The 20481-nt window shown below is 38.1% G+C and overlaps 1 protein-coding gene across 1 annotated transcript in view; it reads left to right on the forward strand.

The window, feature by feature from the left end:
* The window catches only part of LRRC7 (leucine rich repeat containing 7), a 602937-nt gene that overhangs the window by 255053 nt on the left and 327403 nt on the right, over positions 1-20481 (forward strand). The window contains exon 4 of the mRNA XM_086390542.1: positions 1286-1403. Coding sequence (XP_086246668.1) covers positions 1286-1403 — 118 coding nt within the window. The remainder of the gene's footprint in view (positions 1-1285; positions 1404-20481) is intronic.

Consider the following 20481-nt stretch of genomic DNA (forward strand, 5'->3'; position numbering starts at 1 on the left):
TTATGTGTGAGAACAAGCAATAGTTAAATGTACTGTTTGCCAATTGCACAGGCATGGATACCAGAGACTTCATCTGTGGAAATTCAGCACAACAGAATTAGAAATGTTAAACAGAAGAGATCTCATTAAGATAATTCTTTCAGAAATGAGTAAGAAATTTCAGTCCCAGCTGTTCAAATCTTGAGTAGTCAAGGTGAGATGGACATAGCGAAAAAAAATCTAACTGCATTATTTCCAGAAACAAGATACTGGAAAAACCTACATAAAAAATTACCAGATCACTATTATTTCTTGGGTTTCCCTGGTGGCTCATATGATAAAGAATCTATGTGTAATGCAGGACACTCAGGTTAAGTCCCTGGGTAAGGAAGATCCCCTGAAGAAGCAACTGGCTACCCATTCCAGTATTCTTTCATGGGAAATCCCTGGCAGGTTACGGTCCATGGGGTTGCAGATTCAGACATGACTGAGTGACTAACTTGAAACCTGAGAACTAACAGGTGACTAACTTGGAACTAACTTATTAAAAATGATGATTTTTATCTTCATCCCAGACCCATCATATCAGTATTTCTTTGGGCAAAACCCAAGGAGCCACATTTTAACAAGCACCTCCACCCACCAGTGATTAAAACCATGTGGCATTTGAGAACCATTGCATTACCACTTGACTCGTCCCCATCTAGTACTTTTGGATTCGTGGCAGAAACGAACCAACTACTAGTGGTCATTTTTTTCATTAAATATCAGAGATTAAATGTTTCATTTGCTAGATATTTATGAAGCAGTGTGGGGTACACAAAAGAAATGTGAGTGCATATATTCAACTGTATTGCATTTCTTGCATGTCTGATAAACAGCTGTTTGACATGATTAAATGAAAGTAATTTGTGGTTGTGGTGAAAGAGAATTGAGGTAATCCTGGTAGCTGAGGGAATAAAAAGGAAGTGGCTACTTGAGAAATTATTTCAAAGAAAAAAAAATCGATTGGTTCACTGGCAAATTAAACATTAATGTTAAACCGAAGGGAGAAATATTGAATACTTTGAGTGGCGAATCTGGGTAGCAGAGAATAGGGAGGGACTAATATGGGGATGGAATGTGCAAAAATTCTGAAAAGAATCCAGACTATTCTGTGGAAGGGTGTGGAAGAAAGTGAGACTTTTGTACTGGTCCTTTTATTACCACATTGGTAAAGATGGTGAATTGAATGTTGCTTCTAAGTTTATATATAAGTGGATTTAACCAAATTAAGATCTAATCAATTATTATTTTCTTTTCACAGCAATTGTTCAACTGTCAAGCTCTAAAAAAGCTAAGTATTCCTGACAATGACCTTTCAAATCTGCCAACCACTATCGCTAGTTTAGTAAACCTTAAAGAACTCGACATCAGTAAAAATGGTAAGATCTTCAGTTCATCTATAAATAACTTGAATTTTTTTTCCTTTTTTTTTCTTTTTTTAAATTTTATTTTATTTTTAAACTTTACATAATTGTATTATTTTTGCCAAATATCAAAATGAATCCACCAACTTGAATTTTTAACTGAAAATTTGCTTTAAATGTTTTCTCTTAGAAAATGATATAACACCTTTTCCTTGTTTATGTTACAACTCTAACTTAATGTTTGTTGAAAAACTAAATCCTGAATTATAAAACTGAAGACAGAAAACTTCTCTCCCCTCCTTTTACTAATGTCCTTGACTCACTCAGGCCTTATTTCCCCTTGCATTCAGATATGTGATTTAACCTCTCTGAGATTATTTTAGTGACGTTACATTGTATATTTTCCTCATTCTTTGAGGAAAAGTTTTTCCAACATGTTTCAGATATCACCGGCTCAATAGTGAGGTGTGAAGTTGCTCAGTCGTGTCCGACTCTTTGCGACCCCATGGGCTGTAGCCTACCAGGCTCCTCTGTCCATGGGATTTTCCAGGCAATAGTCCTAGAGTGGATTGCCATTTCCTTCTCCAGGGGATCTTCCCAACCCAGGGATCGAATGTGGGTCTCCCACATTGTAGACAGACGCTTTACCGTCTGAGCCACCCGCTCAATAAGGCCTACCCATTCACCCTTTTTGGCACTCGGGCCTTAGAGAACATCTAATCTCCCTGTCTCTGCTCCTTTTTCTCCCGTAGCAGTGACCATCTTCTCAATACATATAATTTACTTATTTTTTATGGTTTTGTCTCCCCTCTCTTGCCCCAAAATATAAACTACATATGTGACAGGAGGGATATTACTCTGTTTTAGTCACCGATGTATCTCGGATATTTAGAGCAATACCTGGTGAATAATAAGCACTCAGTAGTATTTGTTATAACTTTGGCCAAACATTATATCTGGTGATTTGGTTGATATTCGTGTTAATGATGTTTTTTTCTTAATGTTTTTGGGAGTCTCCTGTGTTCTCATATGTTCATTAAATCCTCATTTTCTTCCAAATGAACATGGCCCTCCATTTTATTAGAATAAAGCAAGGATCAGTCAAAAAAGGTTATGTCTAGGCATTATGAGGATATAAAGCAGGACTCCTCTGTCATTAAGCTAGTTGGTTAAACTTTATGTGTGTATGTATGTATTGCTTTGTTAAGTTAAGGCATTATTATTGGGGCCAAAGAAATAGACATGAACAAAGCAGATCCTTGCCTTCATGAAACTTACATTCTAGAACGTGCATTTGACATTAAATAAATAGTTAAAAGGAAAGATATACCCATTTAAGCAGAGTTCTAAAGAATAGCAAGGAGCAATAAGAAAGCCTTCCTCAGTGATGAATGCAAAGAAATAGAGGAAAACAATAGAATGGGAAAGACTAGAGATCTCTTCAAGAAAATTAGAGATGCCAAGGGAATATTTCATGCAAAGATGGGCACAATAAAGTTCAGAAATGGTATGGACCTAACAGATGCAGAAGGTATTAAGAAGAGGTGGCAAGAATACACAGAAGAACTGTACAAAAAAAGATCTTCATGATCCAGATAACCACAGTGGTGTGATAACCAACCTAGAGCCAGATATCCTGGAATACGAGGTCAAGTGGGCCTTAGGAAGCATCATGACGAACAAAGCTAGTGGAGGTGATGGAATTCCAGTTGAGCTATTTCAAATTCTAAAAGATGATGCTGTGAAAGTGCTGCACTCAATATGCCAGCAAATTTGGAAAACTCAGCTATGACCACAGGACTGGAAAAGTGCAATTTTCATTCCAATCCCAAAGAAAGGAAATGCCACAGAATGCTCAAACTACTGCACAGTTGCACTCATCTCACACGCTAGTAAAGTATTACTCAAAATTCTCCAAGCCAGGCTTCAATATTGTGTGAACTGTGAACTTGCAGATGTTCAAGTTGGATTTAGAAAAGGCAGAGGAACCAGAGATCAAATTGCCAACATCCATTGTATCATAGAAAAAGCAAGGGAGTTCCAGAAAAACACCTTCTTCTGCTTTATTGACTATGCCAATGCCTTTGACTGTGTGAATCACTACAAACTGTGGAAAATTCTGAAAGAGATGGGAATACCAGACCAGCTGACCTGCCTCCTGAGAAGTCTGTATGCAGGTCAGGAAGCAACAATTAGAACTGGACATGGAACAGTAGACTGTTCCAAATAGGGAAAGAGTATGTTAAGGCTGTATATTGTTTTACCCTGCTTATTTAACTTACAGGCAGAGTACATCATGAGAAATGCTGGTGTGGATGAAGCACAAGCTGGAATCAAGATTGCTTGGAGAAATATCAATAACCTCAGATATGCGGATGACACTGCTCTTATGGCAGAAAGCAAAGGACTAAAGAGCCTCTTGATGAAAGTGAAAGATGAAGTGAAAAAGCTGGCTTAAAACTCAACATTTGGAAAAGATCATGGCATCTGGTCCCATCACTTCATGGCAAATAGATGGTGAAACAATGGAAACAGTGGCAGATTTTATTTTTGGGGGGCTCCAAAATCACTGCAGATGGTGACTGCAGCCATGAAATTAAAAGACACTTGCTCCTTGGAAGAATAGTTATGACCAACCTAGACAACATATGAAAAAGCAGAGACATTACTTTGCCAACAAAGGTCCATTTAGTCAAAGTTATGGTTTTTCCAGTAATCATGTATGGATGTGAGAGTTGAACTATAAAGAAAGCTGAGTGCCGAAAAATTGATGCATTTGAAATGTGTTGTTGGAGAAGACTCTTGAGAGTCCCTTGGACTGCAAGCAGATCCAACCAGTCCATCCTAAAGGAAGTCAGTCCTGAATATTCATTGAAAGGACCGATGCTGAAGCTGAAACTCCAATACTTTGGCCACCTGATGCGAAGAGCTGACTCATTGGAAAATACCCTGATGCTGGGAAAGATTGAAGGCAATAGGAGAAGAGGATAACAGAGGATGAGATGATTGGATGGCATCACTGACTCAATGGGCATGAGTTTGAGTAAACTCCAGGAGTTGGTGATGGACACGGAGACCTGGTGTGCTGCAGTCCATGGGGTCGCAAAGAGTCAGACACGACTGAGCAACTAAACTGAACTGAACTGAAATAATTATCGGTGATTAAGTAAAAATTGAGTTAAAGATACATTGAAAGTGAAGGACATGCATATTAGTAGGACATAATCCAGTCTGTGTAGTTAGATAAAGTTACCCTAAGAAATAATAACTAAATCCAGCCATGACAGATAATAGTTGTTATTCAGTGGGTATAAAGTTTCATTTGTACTGGGTGAATAACTTCTAGAGATTCACCATCCTACATCGTGCCCATAGGTTAAATTACAGTATTGTGCACTTCAGAATAACTGGTGTTATCCCAATGTCCTTCTTGATTTGATTTTCTTAATAGTCTTTATGAGTAACCAACATAGTGTATTTTAACTTGTTTATGTATTATTATCTGTGCTGTCCTTAGTCACTCAGTTGTGTCTGATTCTTTGCCACCCCATGGACTATAGCCTGCTATGCTCCTTTGTCCATGGGGATTTTCCAAGCAAGAATACTGGAGTGGGTTGGTTGCCATGCCCTCCTCCATAGGATCTTCCAAAGCCAGGGTTTGAACCCAGTTTTCCCCCATGGCAGGTGGATTCTTTACTGTCTGAGCCACAGGGAAGCCCAAGAATACTGGAGTGGGTAGCCTATCCCTTCTCTAGCATATCTTCCCGACCAAGGAATTGAACCAGGGTCTCCTGCATTGCAGGTGGATTCTTTAGCAGTTGAGCTACCAGGGAAGCCCTATATATTTTTTAGATTCCCCTAACTAAAAAGTTCAGTGATGTTCTAACTTTTTATCATTGTTTTGGTCACTGATACATCTCTACTGGATAAAACAATGCATGGCACATTATAGGAGTTCAGTACAATTTATTTGATGAATTCATAAATGAATGGTCCTTCTGGACATGGAACACTTGTTGAAATATACCAGTTTAAGTAACTAACAGTCTTCAAGACTATGAGAGTCATAGAAAAGTTTACATTCTCACTGGGCAGAGAAGACTAACATAAAAATAATCAAGGAATATTGTAAAGCATTACATTGGGTTGGCCAAATTTTGTTTGGGTTTTTCTGTAAGATACTATGGAAAAATCTGAACCAATTTTTTGAGGAGACCAATATAATGAAGTGATTAATTATATGGCATGTGTGTGTGAGCTCCAGGTTTCCCACATGGCACTAGAGGTAAGGAACTAGTGATAAAGAACTTGCCTGCCAATTAGGTGACAAAAGAGACATGGGTTCGAAACTTGGGTGGGAAAGATCCCCTGGAAGAGTGCATGGTAACCCACTCCAGTATTCTTACTTGGAGAATCCCAGGAACAGAGGAGCCTGGTACAGTCCATAGGATCACAAAGAATTAGACATGACTGAGGTGAAGTCGCTTCAGTTACGTACAGCTCTTTGCGACCCTATGGACTATAGCTTCGCCAAACTCCTCTATCCTTGGGATTCTCCAGGCAAAAATACTGGAGTGGGTGTCCATACCTCCGGGTATCTTCCCAACCCAGAAATCCAGTCCACCTCTCCTGCACTGCAGGAAGATTCTTTACTGCTGAAGTCCACCCGGGAAGCCCTAACTATATGGCACAAATTACAATTGTAAATTCTTAGAGAGTAAGATTAATGGAGACTGATTTATGATTAGGGTAAGATAAAGAATAATCTATATATAGATTTATCTATATAAGATAAAGAATATAGCTTGAGGAATTCCTTGAAGCACAGTAACATATGAATAAAGGAGAGCATTTCATTTGAAGGAAACAATGGAGTACAAATGGACACACATATTTCTATACCAACTTGACTTACCACTTAGAGGGGTTTCAGGAAGACCGTCCTAAAAGGATCATTTGCCAACTTAGTGAACAGCAATTAGATTTAGGCCAATTGAAAGATGATGTGAGGTCTACCTTCATTCTTTTAAAAATAGACTTAGAGCCCACATATTTTTATGGATTGATATTTCTTTACTAACAATACTATTTATATGTTTATATACATTCACACAGGAAATTCTGTTTTCAAATTACAATTTCTGGGATATATTTTATAACCAAATGTAACAGTCCCTTGGTCTTCAGGCAGGTCAGGTTTGACTAGATAGTTCGAATAAATAAAAATCTATCTTATTCTTAAAGAGAATCAGAAGAAAATTCATCACCAAATACAGACATGAAACTTCTAAGAAATACGACATTTTTATGAGCACTGTAGTCATCTCCTAGCAGTTTTCTTGCGTCACAAAATTTTTGTTGCCAGGATGTAAACTGCAAGTTATAGTTCTGCTCAGAAATAAGTCTGTGAACATAATTAGAAGTCCTAGTAAGTAGAATTTAGGAACTTTTAGCTATGCTTATGATGGTTATATTGTGGAAATATTTATGCAAAAAAACAAGCAAAGCGTGGCAAATCATCCTGCAAGGTTAGTACCATACAAAAGTTTTGATGAGCATGATGATATACCAGCCATTGCTAGAAATGACACAAATGGTAAAAGATTTCAACACATTAATCCTTTCACAAAATTATACCTAAGAAGCTGTCATTGAATTTCATGGCAGAGACCTAGACAGTTACTTAAGGAGCATAATGTATCCTTTGGGAATCTCTCAAGTGAAAAAAGAGCAGATAGAAGAAAATAAGTGCAGTGTCAGCATCACAGTTTGACAAGGTTGGAATTGTCCTGGTGGAAAAGAGTCAAGATATGAGAGAATATAATCAGTATTGGTATTGAGGGACTGAAAATGAATGTTTATTTTGAGCAAAGGACTCATTCAAGTGCTAGTCAATCTTGATAAATATTTGTCTTAATTGTGTTGGAATTTGATGAGTGACCCCTTATGAGGAAATTAATTCACTTGGAGATGGAGGTGAAATCTGATCTTGGTTGTCCCTGGGACTCCAATTTTTACTTTTTGGGTCTAATTCTTTCACCTGTTATCCAAATGCACTGTTTTTCTTTCCACAATTTAAAAATACTATTTTATATTAAAACCTTTAGATAATCAAACTGTTGTGCAGAGGAATGGATCTAGAAATTTTGTGTGAATAACTATCACTACCTCTTTAACCATACCTCCAACCAACCCATCTCCCTTCCATTGCATTCCCAGGTAATGCCAAACTGTCATTTTCAAGTGCATCAGGCTGGTTACTGTGACAAAAGAAATGATACTATTTCTCTCCCCAAAATATTCCTTCTTCTCACTGTTGTCCCCAGCAACCAGAGTCCTTTTCACCTTTAAAAAGGCATCTCTGATGTCATTTATTCTGAGAAACATTCCTGATATCCTGTAGATGAAGAGAATTAATTGCTCCTTTCTCTGTTATATGTTTATACATCTTAAGTGTTTTTGCTATGAACATATCTCACTTTGTAATTTGATTTCTGTTTATCCTTATGTATTGACTAGATTGTAAAACCCTTGAAATCAGGGAGTATCTCGTTCATTGCTCTATTTGGAATAACTAACCCAATACCCATAAATGGCAGGTGCTCCATAAATGTTTGGGAGATGAATAAACTTTATCCTTTAGCATTCTGCAAAATACATAACATGTATTTATATTATATTACATAAGGGACCCTACAAAGGATAGCATCCCCACCTATTATACTGGGATGTGTTAAATATTGCAACTCAGTGCTGAAAAATAGGAATGATACTGCAATAAATGCTGCTGCTGCTGCTAAGTCACTTCAGTCGTGTCCGACTCTGTGCGACCCCATAGACAGCAGCCCACCAGGCTCCCCCGTCCCTGGGATTCTCCAGGCAAGAACAATGGAGTGGGTTGCCATTTCCTTCTCCAATGCATGAAAGTGAAAAGTGTAAGTGAAGTCGCTCTGTCGTGTCCAACTCTAGCGACCCCATGGACTGCAGCCTACCAGGCTCCTCCGTGCATGGGATTTTCCAGGCAAGAGTACTGGAGTAGGTTGCCATTGCCTTCTCCGACAATAAATGATGAGAAAACCCTAAAATCAGCTCCAAACTGCCATATAGTAATATATTTGGTAGTCCTGTTCATAGGATAATGACTGCTTCACATTAAACTTTGACCTCTCCCTTGAGCTTCGGACTGGTTTAGCCAACTACAGGCTGGACATAGCTAAAATATGTTCCACAAACACCTCCAAACATAATGTGTTTAAAACCAAATTAAGCATCCACACCAGTCTGTTTTTCCTCCATTGTATCTAGCTCTGTTAATGTTAACTATTATCCACACAGACATGCAATGCAAAAATCCATCCTTTTATTAACTCCAGTATACATTGAATCACCAAATCCTGCCCATTACATCCCAGGGAAAGTGAAAGTCTCTCAGTCACGTCTGACTCTTTGTGACCTCATGGACTAGTCCATGGAATTCTCCAGGCCAAAATACTCAAGTGGGTAGCCTATCCCTTCTCCAGCGGATCTTCCCAACCCAGGAATCGAACTGGAGTCTTCTGCATTGCAGGGGGATTCTTTACTAACTGAGCTAACAGGGAAGCCCCACACAGGCATACAATGAGAAAATCCATCCTTTCCTTAACTCCAATATACATTAAATCACAAAATCCTGCCCATTTTACATCTTAAATGTATGTCCAATCTGTTTCTTTCTCACAATTCCCACTCTTACCATCTTAACTTAGTGGCTTGTCTGTTTCTAAGACCACTTGGTATAGTCTCTTAATTGCCCCCCTCCCCATTATCTTGATGAAGGTGAAAGAGGAGAGTGAAAAAACTGGCTTGAAACTCAGTATTCAAAAACTAAGATCATGGCTTCCAGTCCCATTGTTAGTTGCTCAGCCATATCCCACTCTTTGTGACCCCATGGACTGGGGCCCACTAGGCTCTTCTGTCCATGGGATTTCCCTGACAAGAATACTGGAATGGGTTGCCAATTCCTTCTCATGGGATCTTCCCAACCCAGGGGTCAAAGCTAGATCTTCCACATTGCAGGCATATTCTTTACCACCTGTGCCACGAAGGAAGCTTCAGTTCAGTTCAGTTCAGTTCAGCCACTCAGTGTGTCCAACTCTTTGCAACCCCATGAACTGCAGCTCACCAGGCCTCCCTGTCCATCACCAACTCCCAGAGCCTACCCAAACTCATGTCCATTGAGTTGGTGATGCCATCCAACCATCTCATCCTCTGTTGTCCCCTTCTCCTCCTGCCCTCAATCTTTCCCAGCACCAGGGTCTTTTCAAATGAGTCAGCTCTTCGCATCAGGTGGCCAAAGTATTGGAGTTTCAGCTTCAACATCAGTCCTTCCAATGAACACGCAGGACAGATCTCCTTTAGGAAGGACTGGTTGGATCTCCTTGCAGTCCAAGGGACTCTCAAGAGTCTTCTCCAGCACCACAGTTCAAAAGCATCAATTCTTTGGTGCTCAGCTTTCTTTATAGTCCAACTCTCACATCCATACATGATGACTGGAAAAACCATAGCTTTGACTATGTGGACCTTTGTTGGCAAAGTAATGTCTCTGCTTTTTAATGTGCTATCTAGGTTGGTCATAACTTTCCTTCCAAGGAGTAAGCGTCTTTTAATTTCATGGCTGCAGTCACCATCTGCAGTGATTTTGAAGCCCCAAAAAATAAAGTCAGCCACTGTATCCACTGTTTTCCTATCTATTTACCATGAAGTGATGGGACCGGATGCCATGATCTTAGTTTTCTGAATGTTGAGCTTTAAGCCAACTTTTTCACTCTCCTCTTTCACTTTTACCTAGAGGCTCTTTAGTTCTTCCTCACTTTCTGCCATAAGGGTGGTGTCGTCTGCATATCTGAGGTTATTGATATTTCTCCCAGCAATCTTGATTCCAGCTTGTGCTTCTTCCAGCCCAATGTTTCTCATGATGTACTCTGCATATAAGTTAAATAAGCAGGGTGACAATATACAGCCTTGACGTACTCCTTTTCCTATTTGGAACCAGCCTGTTGTTCCATGTCCAGTTCTAACTGTTGCTTCCTGACCTGTATACAGGTCTTACTTCATGGCAAATAGAAGGGGAAAAAGAAGAAGGTGTGACAGATTTTATTTTCGTGGGCTCCAAAATCACTGTGGATAGTGACTGCAGTCATAAAATTAAAAGACATTTGCTCATTGGAAGAAAATCTATAACAAACCCAGACAGCATATTAAAAAGCAGAGACATCACTTTGCCAACAAAGGTCCATATAATCAAAACTAGGATTTTTCCAGTAGTCATGTATGGGTGTGAGAGTTGGACCATAAAGAAGACTGAGCATCAAAGAACTGATTCTTTTGAATTGTAGTGCTAGAGAAGACTCTTGAGAGTCCCTTCAACTGCAAGATCAAATCCTAAAGGGTTAAAATCAGTCAGTCCCAAAGGAAGTCAATGTTGAATTGAAAGGATTATTGCTGAAGTTGAACTTTTAGTACTTTGCCCACCTGATGCAAAGAGCCAGCTCATTGGAAAAGACCCTGATACTGTGTAAGACTGAAGGCAAAGGAGAAGGGGACAACAGAAGATGAGATGGTTAGGTAGCATCACTGACTCAATAGACATGAATTTGAGCAAACTCCAGGAGATAGTGGAGAATAGCGGAGTTTTGCTTTCTGCAGTCCATGGGGTTGCAAAGAGTCAAACACAACTTAGCTACTGAACAAAAACCACCCCATTGTTGCTGCCAGCATCCCCATTAAGTAGCTGTTCTTCATTAAGTAGCTTCATCACTTTCTAAGTTGCAAATATGACTAGGTTACTCTCCTACTTAAGATGCTTCAGTTGACCTAGGATAGAGTGTAGGCTCCATAACAGCATTAAAGTGAAATGAAAGTGTCAATTCCTTAGTCGTGTCTGACTCTTTGTGACCCCATGGGATGTAGCCCACCCAGCTCCTCTGTCCATGGGATTCTCCAGGCAACAATACTGGAGTGCATTGCCATTCCCTTTTCCAGGGGATCTTCCTGACCCAGAGAACTCAGGTCTTCTGCATTGCAGGCGAATGCTTTACCATCTTAGCCACCAAGGAAGTCCAGCAGCATTAAAAGTCTCCACAATTGACCACCTACATTTACCATTCCATCTGCTCATCTCACCAAAGATGATTTGTATTTTTTTAACTTTATGGTTTAGATGTTGAAGAGTCACCTCAAATGTTTAATGCTGTTGTACTATCTCCGTGACTCTATCTGTATAATTTCCTCTGCCTGAATTACCTTTCATACCTCTTTTCACCTGGTTCAATCTTAGTTATCATTCAAAACTCATTTTATTATTAAAAGCTGTTGATAGTTATATTAAAATACTTATGTAGCTTTTAATTTTTTAATGATTAAATGCTTTAAGCATGAAAGAAATAGTATGGATAACAGTTTGCCCATCGTGAAAGTGTTACCATTTATTAAAAACATAACAATCCAGCTTTTTTAATGAATAAAATATTACTGAACCTTATAAATTCTCATCTCCTTCCTTTTTCCTTCCTCTGTGTTAATGTATTTAAAATTTCGATAAAGTGCTAACACATTGTGTATGTATTCTGCAAGTTTTCATTCTACGTTATGTTTCTGAAATTTGTCCTTAAGGATCAGTGTGAATCTAATTGTACCAGCAGAGTACAGAAGTCCCCACTACTCCATTTCCTTGCTAATACTTGTAGTTATTCATAATAATTTAAATGTTGGCCAATCAGATGGATATATAAGGATAGCTCAGTATCCTTTAATTTGTATTCCATTAATCACCACTGAGGTTGGCACTTTTTCATTTGTTTTTATTAGCAAGCATAGAGTATCTTTCTCTACAAGCTGACGTTTTTGGTCCATTTTTATTTTGGATCATTTGTCTGTTAGGTTTTAGGTGATTTGAAAGACTTATATACTGTGCACACTAATGCTTTGTTGGTTAAATGGGTTACAAATGTCATCTCCCAATTTGTGGTTTGTCTTTTCACTTTGGGGTGCCATTTGTCATAGAGAGTTGTCAATGGTAATGTACTAAAATTTACCATTGTTCTCTTTTGGGGCTGCATTTTTACAGTTAATCTAGGAAACTCTTTTGTATGCTAATATCATAAACTATTTGTCTATATTTTCTTCCAAAATTGTTAGTTTTTCTTTTCACATTTATGCCCTCAACTCATTTGCAGCTTACCTTTTGTACTATATATTATCAAAATCTATTTTTCCATATAAATAAATGATTATTCTACCACTTATTAAATAATCTCATTTTCTCACTAATTTATAGTTATAGTTATATCCCTTTTACATATAAAAGACATTTTTTTTCCAAACTTTACTTTTTGCTCCATCAGCTTACTTGCCTATTCTTATACCAATATCACATCGTTCTAATCATTCTAACTTAATGTTAAGTTTTAATATTTAATAATATTCTTTTAAAAGTATTGTTATTAATAATAAATGTATTATTAAATACTCTTTATTTTTTAAATTAATTGATTTATTTTAATTGGAGGCTAATAACTTTACAATATTGTAGTGGTTTTTGCCAAACACTGACATGAATCAGCCACTGGCGCACATATGTTCCCCATCTAGAACCCCCTCCCACCCCCGTCCTCATCCCATCCCCCAGGGTCATCCCAGTGCACGAGCCCTGAGCACCCTGTCTCATGCATCAAACCTGGACTGGGGATCCACTTGACATATGATAATATACACGTTTCAACGCTACCCTCTGAAATCATCCCACCCTCACCTTCTCCCACAGAGTCCAAAAGACTGTTCTTTACATCTGTGTCTCTTTTGCTGTCTCGCATATAGGGTCATCGTTACCATATTTCTAAATTCCATGTATATGGGTTGCTGCTAAGTCACTTAAGTCGTGTCTGACTCTGTGCGACCCCATAGAGGGCAGCCCACCAGGCTCCCCCGTCCCCGGGATTCTCCAGGCAAGAACACTGGAGTGGGTTGCCATTTCCTTCTCCAATGCATGAAAGTGAAAAGTGAAAGTGAAGTCGCTCAGTCGTGTCCGACTCTTAGCGACCCCATGGACTGCAGCCTACCAGGCTCCTCCGTCCATGGGATTCTCCAGGCAAGAGTACTGGAGTGGGGTGCCACTGCCTTCTCCATATATGGGTTAGTATACTGTATTTGGAGAAGGCAATGGCACCCCACTCCAGTACTCTTGCCTAGAAAATCCCATGGATGGAGGAGCCTGGTAGGCTGCAGTCCATGGGGTCGCTAAGAGTCGAACACGACTGAGCGACTTCACTTTCACTCTTCACTTTCATGCATTGGAGAAGGAAATGGCAACCCACTCCAGTGTTCCTGCCTGGAGAATCCCGGGGACGGGGGAGCCTGGTGGGCTGCCCTCTATGGGGTCGCACAGAGTCGGACACGACTGAAACGACTTGGCAGCAGCAGCATGCTGTATTGGTGTTTTTCTTTCTGACTTACTTCACTCTATAATAGGCTCCAGTTTCATCCACCTCATTAGAACTGATTCAAATGCACTTTTTTAAATGGCTGAATAATATTCCATTGTGTATATGTACCACAGCTTTCTTATCCATTCATCTGCCAATGAACATCTAGGTTGCTTCCATATCCTGGCTATTGTAAACAGTGCTGTGATGAATATTGAGGTACATGTGTCTCTTTCAATTCTGGTTTCCCCCAGTGTGTATGCCCAGCAGTGGGATTGCTGGGTCATATTGCAGTTCTATTTCCAGTTTTTTAAGGAATCTCCACACTGTTCTCCATAATGGCTGTACTAGTTTGCATTCCCACCAACAGTGTAAGAGGGTTTTAAAGTGTGTCTCACTGTTTTTGGTACTCAAGTCTTTATATAAATTTCAGGTTAACTTGTTGAGGTTCACAAACAATCTATTGGAATTTTTTAATTGTTTTGAATTTAAAAATTAATTTGAGATAACTGCCTATGTTCTCCTCTAAGAGTTTTATAGTTTCTGGTCTTATGTTTAGATCTTTAATCCATTTTGAGTTTATTTTTGTGTATGGTGTTAGAAAGTGTTCTAGTTTCATTCTTTTACAAGTGGTTGACCAGTTTTCCCAGCACCACTTGTTAAAGAGATTATCTATTCTCCATTGTATATTCTTGCCTCCTTTGTCAAAGATAAGGTGTCCATAGGTGGGTGGGTTTATCTCTGGGCTTTCTGTTTTGTTCCATGGAGCTATATTTCTGTCTTTGTGCCAGTACCATACTGTCTTGATGACTGTGGCTTTGTAGTAGAGCCTGAAGTCAGGTGGGAATGCAAACTAGTACAGCCACTATGGAGAACAATGCAAACTAGTACAGCCACTATGGAGAACAGTGTGGAGATTCCTTAAAAAACTGGAAATAGAACTGCCATACGACCCAGCAATCCCACTGCTGGGCATACACACCGAGGAAACCAGAATTGAAAGAGACACGTGTACCCCAATGTTCATCGCAGCACTGTTTATAATAGCCAGGACATGGAAGCAACCTAGATGTCCATCAGCAGATGAATGGATACATATGTGGTACATATACACAATGGAGTATTACTCAGCCATTAAAAAGAATACATTTGAATCAGTTCTAATGAGGTGGATGAAACTGGAGCCTATTATACAGAGTGAAGTGGGCCAGAAAGAACAACACCAATGCAGTATACTAGTGCATATATATGGAATTTAGAAAGATGGGAACAACAACCCTATACACGAGACAGCAAAAGAGACACAGATGTATAGAACAGTCTTTTGGACTCTGTGGGAGAGGGAGGGGGTGATGATTTGGGAGAATGGCATTAAAACATGTATAATATCATATAAGAAATGAATCGCCAGTCCAGGTTTGATGCAAGATACAGGATGCTTGGGACTGGTGCACTGGGATGACCCAGAGGGATGGTATGTGGAGGGAGGTGGGAGGGGGGTTCAGGATGGGGAACACGTGTATACCTGTGTGGATGCATGTTGATGTATGGCAAAACCAATACAATATTGTAAAGTAAAAAAAATATATTAATTTGAGATAACTGATATCTTTATAACAGTAAGTATTATAGTCCATGAACATGATATTCACCTTTATTTAGATCTTATTTTCTCTTTCAATTAAGTTTTGTTATTTCTTTCAAGAAAGATCTGCACACTTTTCATTAGAGTTATCTCTAAGTAGCTGAGGTTGTTAGTTTTATAAACTGTATTCCTTTTATTTTATTTTTATTTTCTGGCTTCACTATGCAGCATGCAGGATCTTAATTCCCCAACCAGAGATCAAATCCATGTGCCCTGCAGTGGAAGCACAGAGTGCTAACCACTGGACCAGGGAACTCCTGTATTCCTTTTTAAAATTTTAAGTGTTTCAATTGATGCTGTGTATAAACACATTGCTCATTTTGATATCTCAATCTTACATTCAGTCATGGTGCTGAATATATATAACCAGTAGACCCTTTTGAATTATTTGCATGTAAAATCATATCATCTGCATACAACAATTGTATTTTCCCTTCTATTTTTACACCTTTATATCTTCATGAGCTACCTTTTTATAAGATATAATTTTCTGAAAAATAATCTATTCCATCACCCAGATGTTAAATTTTATTGTAAAAGATTGTCCACAAGCTTCTTTAAGGTGTTTTAGAAATCTTTACCATATCTGTGGCTGTTTCTTTGTATTCTTAACATTGTTTAATTATTCCATCTATCTTGTACATTTTTATCTTCCATACTGCCAGAGATTTTTCTACTTTAGTAATCTTTCTAGTAATACTCTTGACTTACTAGTCTCAATATTGTTTGGCTGGGTGGTTGTCTTTTTCTCTAATCATTAGTTTTTACTTTTCTACTTTATACTGCAGCTTTTTCATTATGCCCCTCTTTACTTTTTTAGTTTATGTATTGGTTTTTAGTATTCCAATATACGTGCAACTTTTTAAGTCATATTATTTTTACTGAAGCATGTTGCAGATTACATACTCTGGATAATTTTTCTTTATTCATTAACTTTCACATAGTGGCCTAGGATATGGTCAATGTTTAAAATATGTTCATTGTTTGTGAGAAAAATGTATATTCTCAGATCATTGAGTATAGGGATCATCTAATAACACACTTTGTTCTTCACAGTATTGTAGGCTTTTCTAGGACAAATACAATATCTTAGTGTTTTCTATATGCCTGGACATTGAGAGCACCCAATGTTTAAAACATTTACCTACATGGAACATTGAACATACCTAATGAACTAGAATAAAATTAATTGTAAATGAGATTTTAACCTGTTGTGTTCAATAAAAATTCTATTCTTTTTTTTAAATAAAAATAAGTACTTTAACCTCTATATTCCTTGAGGAGAAAGAGAGAGAAATGTAAATAAATATTCATTCTGTGTGTAAATCACTCTTCCTCTCGAAGGAAATTCCCCAAAATTATATACAGCAATCCATGGGTAAATGTGTTGACTTCCCATGCCAATGGATCTTTTATCTTTTCTTCCTCAGATCTTAATCCAACAGTAAAATTAAAATCCTAGTCCTTCAGGGATAAATGCATTGTATGATAGTGTGGTGTTTGAATAGATAGTCTATGCCTGTTGGCAGAGCTGATACATGGTCATAATGGAGTAAATTGTTTTCTATAATAAAGCAGGATAATGAATGATAAGGTTTCATTAGGCAGTGATTCAGTTTTAAGTCTGTTGATTTGTCATAGCTTCACAGAGACTGTGACACTCTAATTTAAGGATGTTAATGAAAATGATTTAATGTGAAAACTCTTCCTAATACTGCAGCAATTAAGTGATTTTTTTCTCATCCTCTCAAACTTATTTCTATACAAAAATGGATTTGAACAGCATCATAGTGGGCAAAATCACTGTTGTTAGTTATAATGAAAGGCAATCAGAGTTGAAGGCATTATTATGTGTTTTACTGACTTGACAATTATTCCACCCCTTCCCCAAAAAATGCATGCAAAACTCTGAAGACAGCAATATCCTCAGTTTTCAGTGAAGAGGAAGAGTTTCTCTCAAACACACTAGGGAAAGAAAATATGAGGAACCAGTTAAAGGATGAAAATCTTTAAAATTTTGAGCCTATTAACAGAAGAATAGAGACTTTGGTTATACATATATATTCTCCAGGAAATCTATTTTGGAATGATTTACATGAGTTGGGGACAAAATATTACCATGCAGTTGTAAATTAACAGTAAATATGCTCTTTGATGTTTGACAAATCATTAGGTCATTTGTTTAAAGTAAAGCTTATTATTTTTTTCTCTTAAATACCTCACTTTCAACACTTGATGTGCTATTTATCTAAAAATCATTAGCACTTCCATCACTGTAGGACTACTTTCCTTTCTTTAGAATCTACTTCTGCCCAAGATTATAGTGTTTAAATAGAGGATTGACTCCTCTATTTCCATTAAAGAATATGATGGCAACAAAAGCCACATCTATTCTCCTGCCACCTTCTTAGCTGGACGCCAGGATTTTTGACTCTTTCTAATGTCTTTATTAGGAAATAAAGTCAACAAATAATTTTTCTGTGTGTTACCATGTAAGTACCAACATTTACTCCATGGGGGTAGAAATTCTAATCTGGTAATAGATCTAAATACTAGGGGAAAAGGAACTGGTTTCACCTCGTCATCCTTTTGAAGGTGGTGTTCACTTAGACCAATAAATTTTCCTGGAGTCAGCAAAGTCTTTTATGGGCTGATTGATTAACCTGGCTTCTGGCTTCTTTGTGTGTCTCTGTAATTCCTGGAAATTGTAAAATAACCAAATTGAACTGGTAATGGAACTTCGTGAGCATTCTCTCTACTAGGCCATACTCTCTCTCAGCTTCAGTATAAACTCCTTGAAAATAAAAGCTGCTGCACTTTACACTATTTCTAGATCCACAATAGCCACTATCAAACAGCAAGCATAATAAATGTTCAATAAAGTGGTTAATTGATAATGAAAGAAAAAAATCATTAGTCAAATATGAAGTAAGATTATTAAATAGGTTCATTTCACATAATGTGAGCTCAGTCACTCAGTCATGTTCAACTTTGCAACTCCGTGGCCTGTAGCCCGCTAGGCTCCTCTGTCTGTTGAACTCTCTAGGCAAGAATATCAGAGTGGGATGCCATTCCCTACTCCAAGGGATCTTCCCAACCTAGGATTGAACCCATGTCTCTTGCATCTTCTGCATTGGCAGGCCAATTCTTTATCCCTAGCACCACCTGGGAAGCCTATTTCATAAAACAGTGACTCCAGATGTTGTTGTTGAGGCAAAGAGAAGGTGGGCAGGGAGGGTAGGTGTCATTATAATTCACTTTGACTAAGATTCATTTCTCTGTGAAAGAACTCATTGTTGATCAAGGTCATAAAGGATTCTCAAAATTTTCTCTAGACAGACATGTCCTGAAGGCAGAATCAGTTGCACAACTGTCTCAAAGTGTTGATTATTTTACCTGATTTAGCTTTTCTCTTTATAGTGCCACTAAAATAGGCTGAGTCTTGCAGGAGACTGTCCTCTTGCTTGGGTTCCTACTGAGTTCTTCAGTTCAGTTCAGTTCAGTCACTCAGTGTGTCCAACTCTTTGTGACCCCATGAATTGCAGCATGCCAGGCCTCCCTGTCCATCACCAACTCCTGGAGTTCACTCAAACTCACGTCCATCGAGTCGGTGATGCCATCCAGCCATCTCATCCTCTGTCGTCCCCTTCTCCTCCTGCCGCCAATCCCTCCCAGTGTCATAGTCTTTTCCACTGAGTTTTTAGCTCCCGTCATTTGAAGGATAGTAAGCAAAGCAATTCATTCCAGTCAGTTTATTCTCTCTCTATCTCTCTTTCTCTTTAAGCTATAACCAACCTGCCCAGTTTCTCCCAAATTTATGAACCTAATTGCTGGATGCTTTTACTTTCTCCCATACAATATGTTGTGTCTCTGAAATCTAATTCTAGTCAGTACTTCCATTCTTAATAGAGTATTGCCTCATTTACTGGATATCCTTCGGGAATGTGGGTTTATACACAAAATTATTTTCCCACAAATATGTACAATTTATCCCTTTATATGTCAAATTTATAAACCTTATGTGAATCATGCTGAATGGAAAATATTCCCAAAATATTTCCCATTATGTTATTTTTTTTATGTAACCGTAACGAATGCACTTTAACCTTTCCAAATTGACTTGAGTTCATTGTGGTTTGTGTCTTGAATTTCTTTTTTTTTTTAGTATTTGTGGCTGCTTGCTTCTAGACAAAATAATAATATTAGACTTTAAGAGTTCTGGTGCTGGAACTTCCCTGGCGATCAAGTAGTTAAAACTTCACCTTCCAGGGTAGGGGGTGAGGGTTTGATCCCTTTTAGGGGAGCTAAGATCCTCCATTCCTCGTGGCCAAAAAAAACCCAAACGTAATGCAGAAGCAATATTCTAACAAATTCAATAAAGACTTTAAAAATGATCCACATCAAATAATCTTTTTAATAAAGAGTTCTAGTGTCAATGTACTTTTCCCCATCACTACCTTTTCTATCAGACCATGTTATCACATTTTCAGACTGACATTCTCCCTATTTTGAATAGCCTTTTCCTATTTGTTCCTTCTAATAGCTATTGGTTGGATTATATATTAAAAGGACAAATTCTGAACTAAGCTTATAGCACTTGTAGTATATTAAATTCAGAACTAAAGGAAATGACAACCCACTCCAGTATTCTTGCCTGGAAAATCCCATGGACAGAGGAGCCTGGCAGGCTACAACCAATGGGTCACAAAAGAATCAGACATGACTGAGAAGTTAAACAAAAACAAAACAGAAAACTTTATGACCTGAGCAATGTGCTCAAAGTTCCAGAAAGTTGATACTATTAATGCTGATTGAAATTTGATCTAAGATAATCATAGAACAAATGAAGTTTGCAATGCCCCTGTATGAACACCACATGGTAAATCCTGAGTGTGCATTAAACTCAGAGTTCCAGGAAGTTGGGGTTGTTTGTATTTGACCTGGAAAATATGTATGGAACAAATCCAATATATTGTGCTCTGTTATAAAT

Source organism: Bos grunniens, chromosome 3 (assembly GCF_055505025.1).
Source record: "Bos grunniens cultivar Pamir isolate PY7600 chromosome 3, Bosgru_T2T1.0, whole genome shotgun sequence".
In the NCBI taxonomy this organism is placed as follows: domain Eukaryota; kingdom Metazoa; phylum Chordata; class Mammalia; order Artiodactyla; family Bovidae; genus Bos; species Bos grunniens.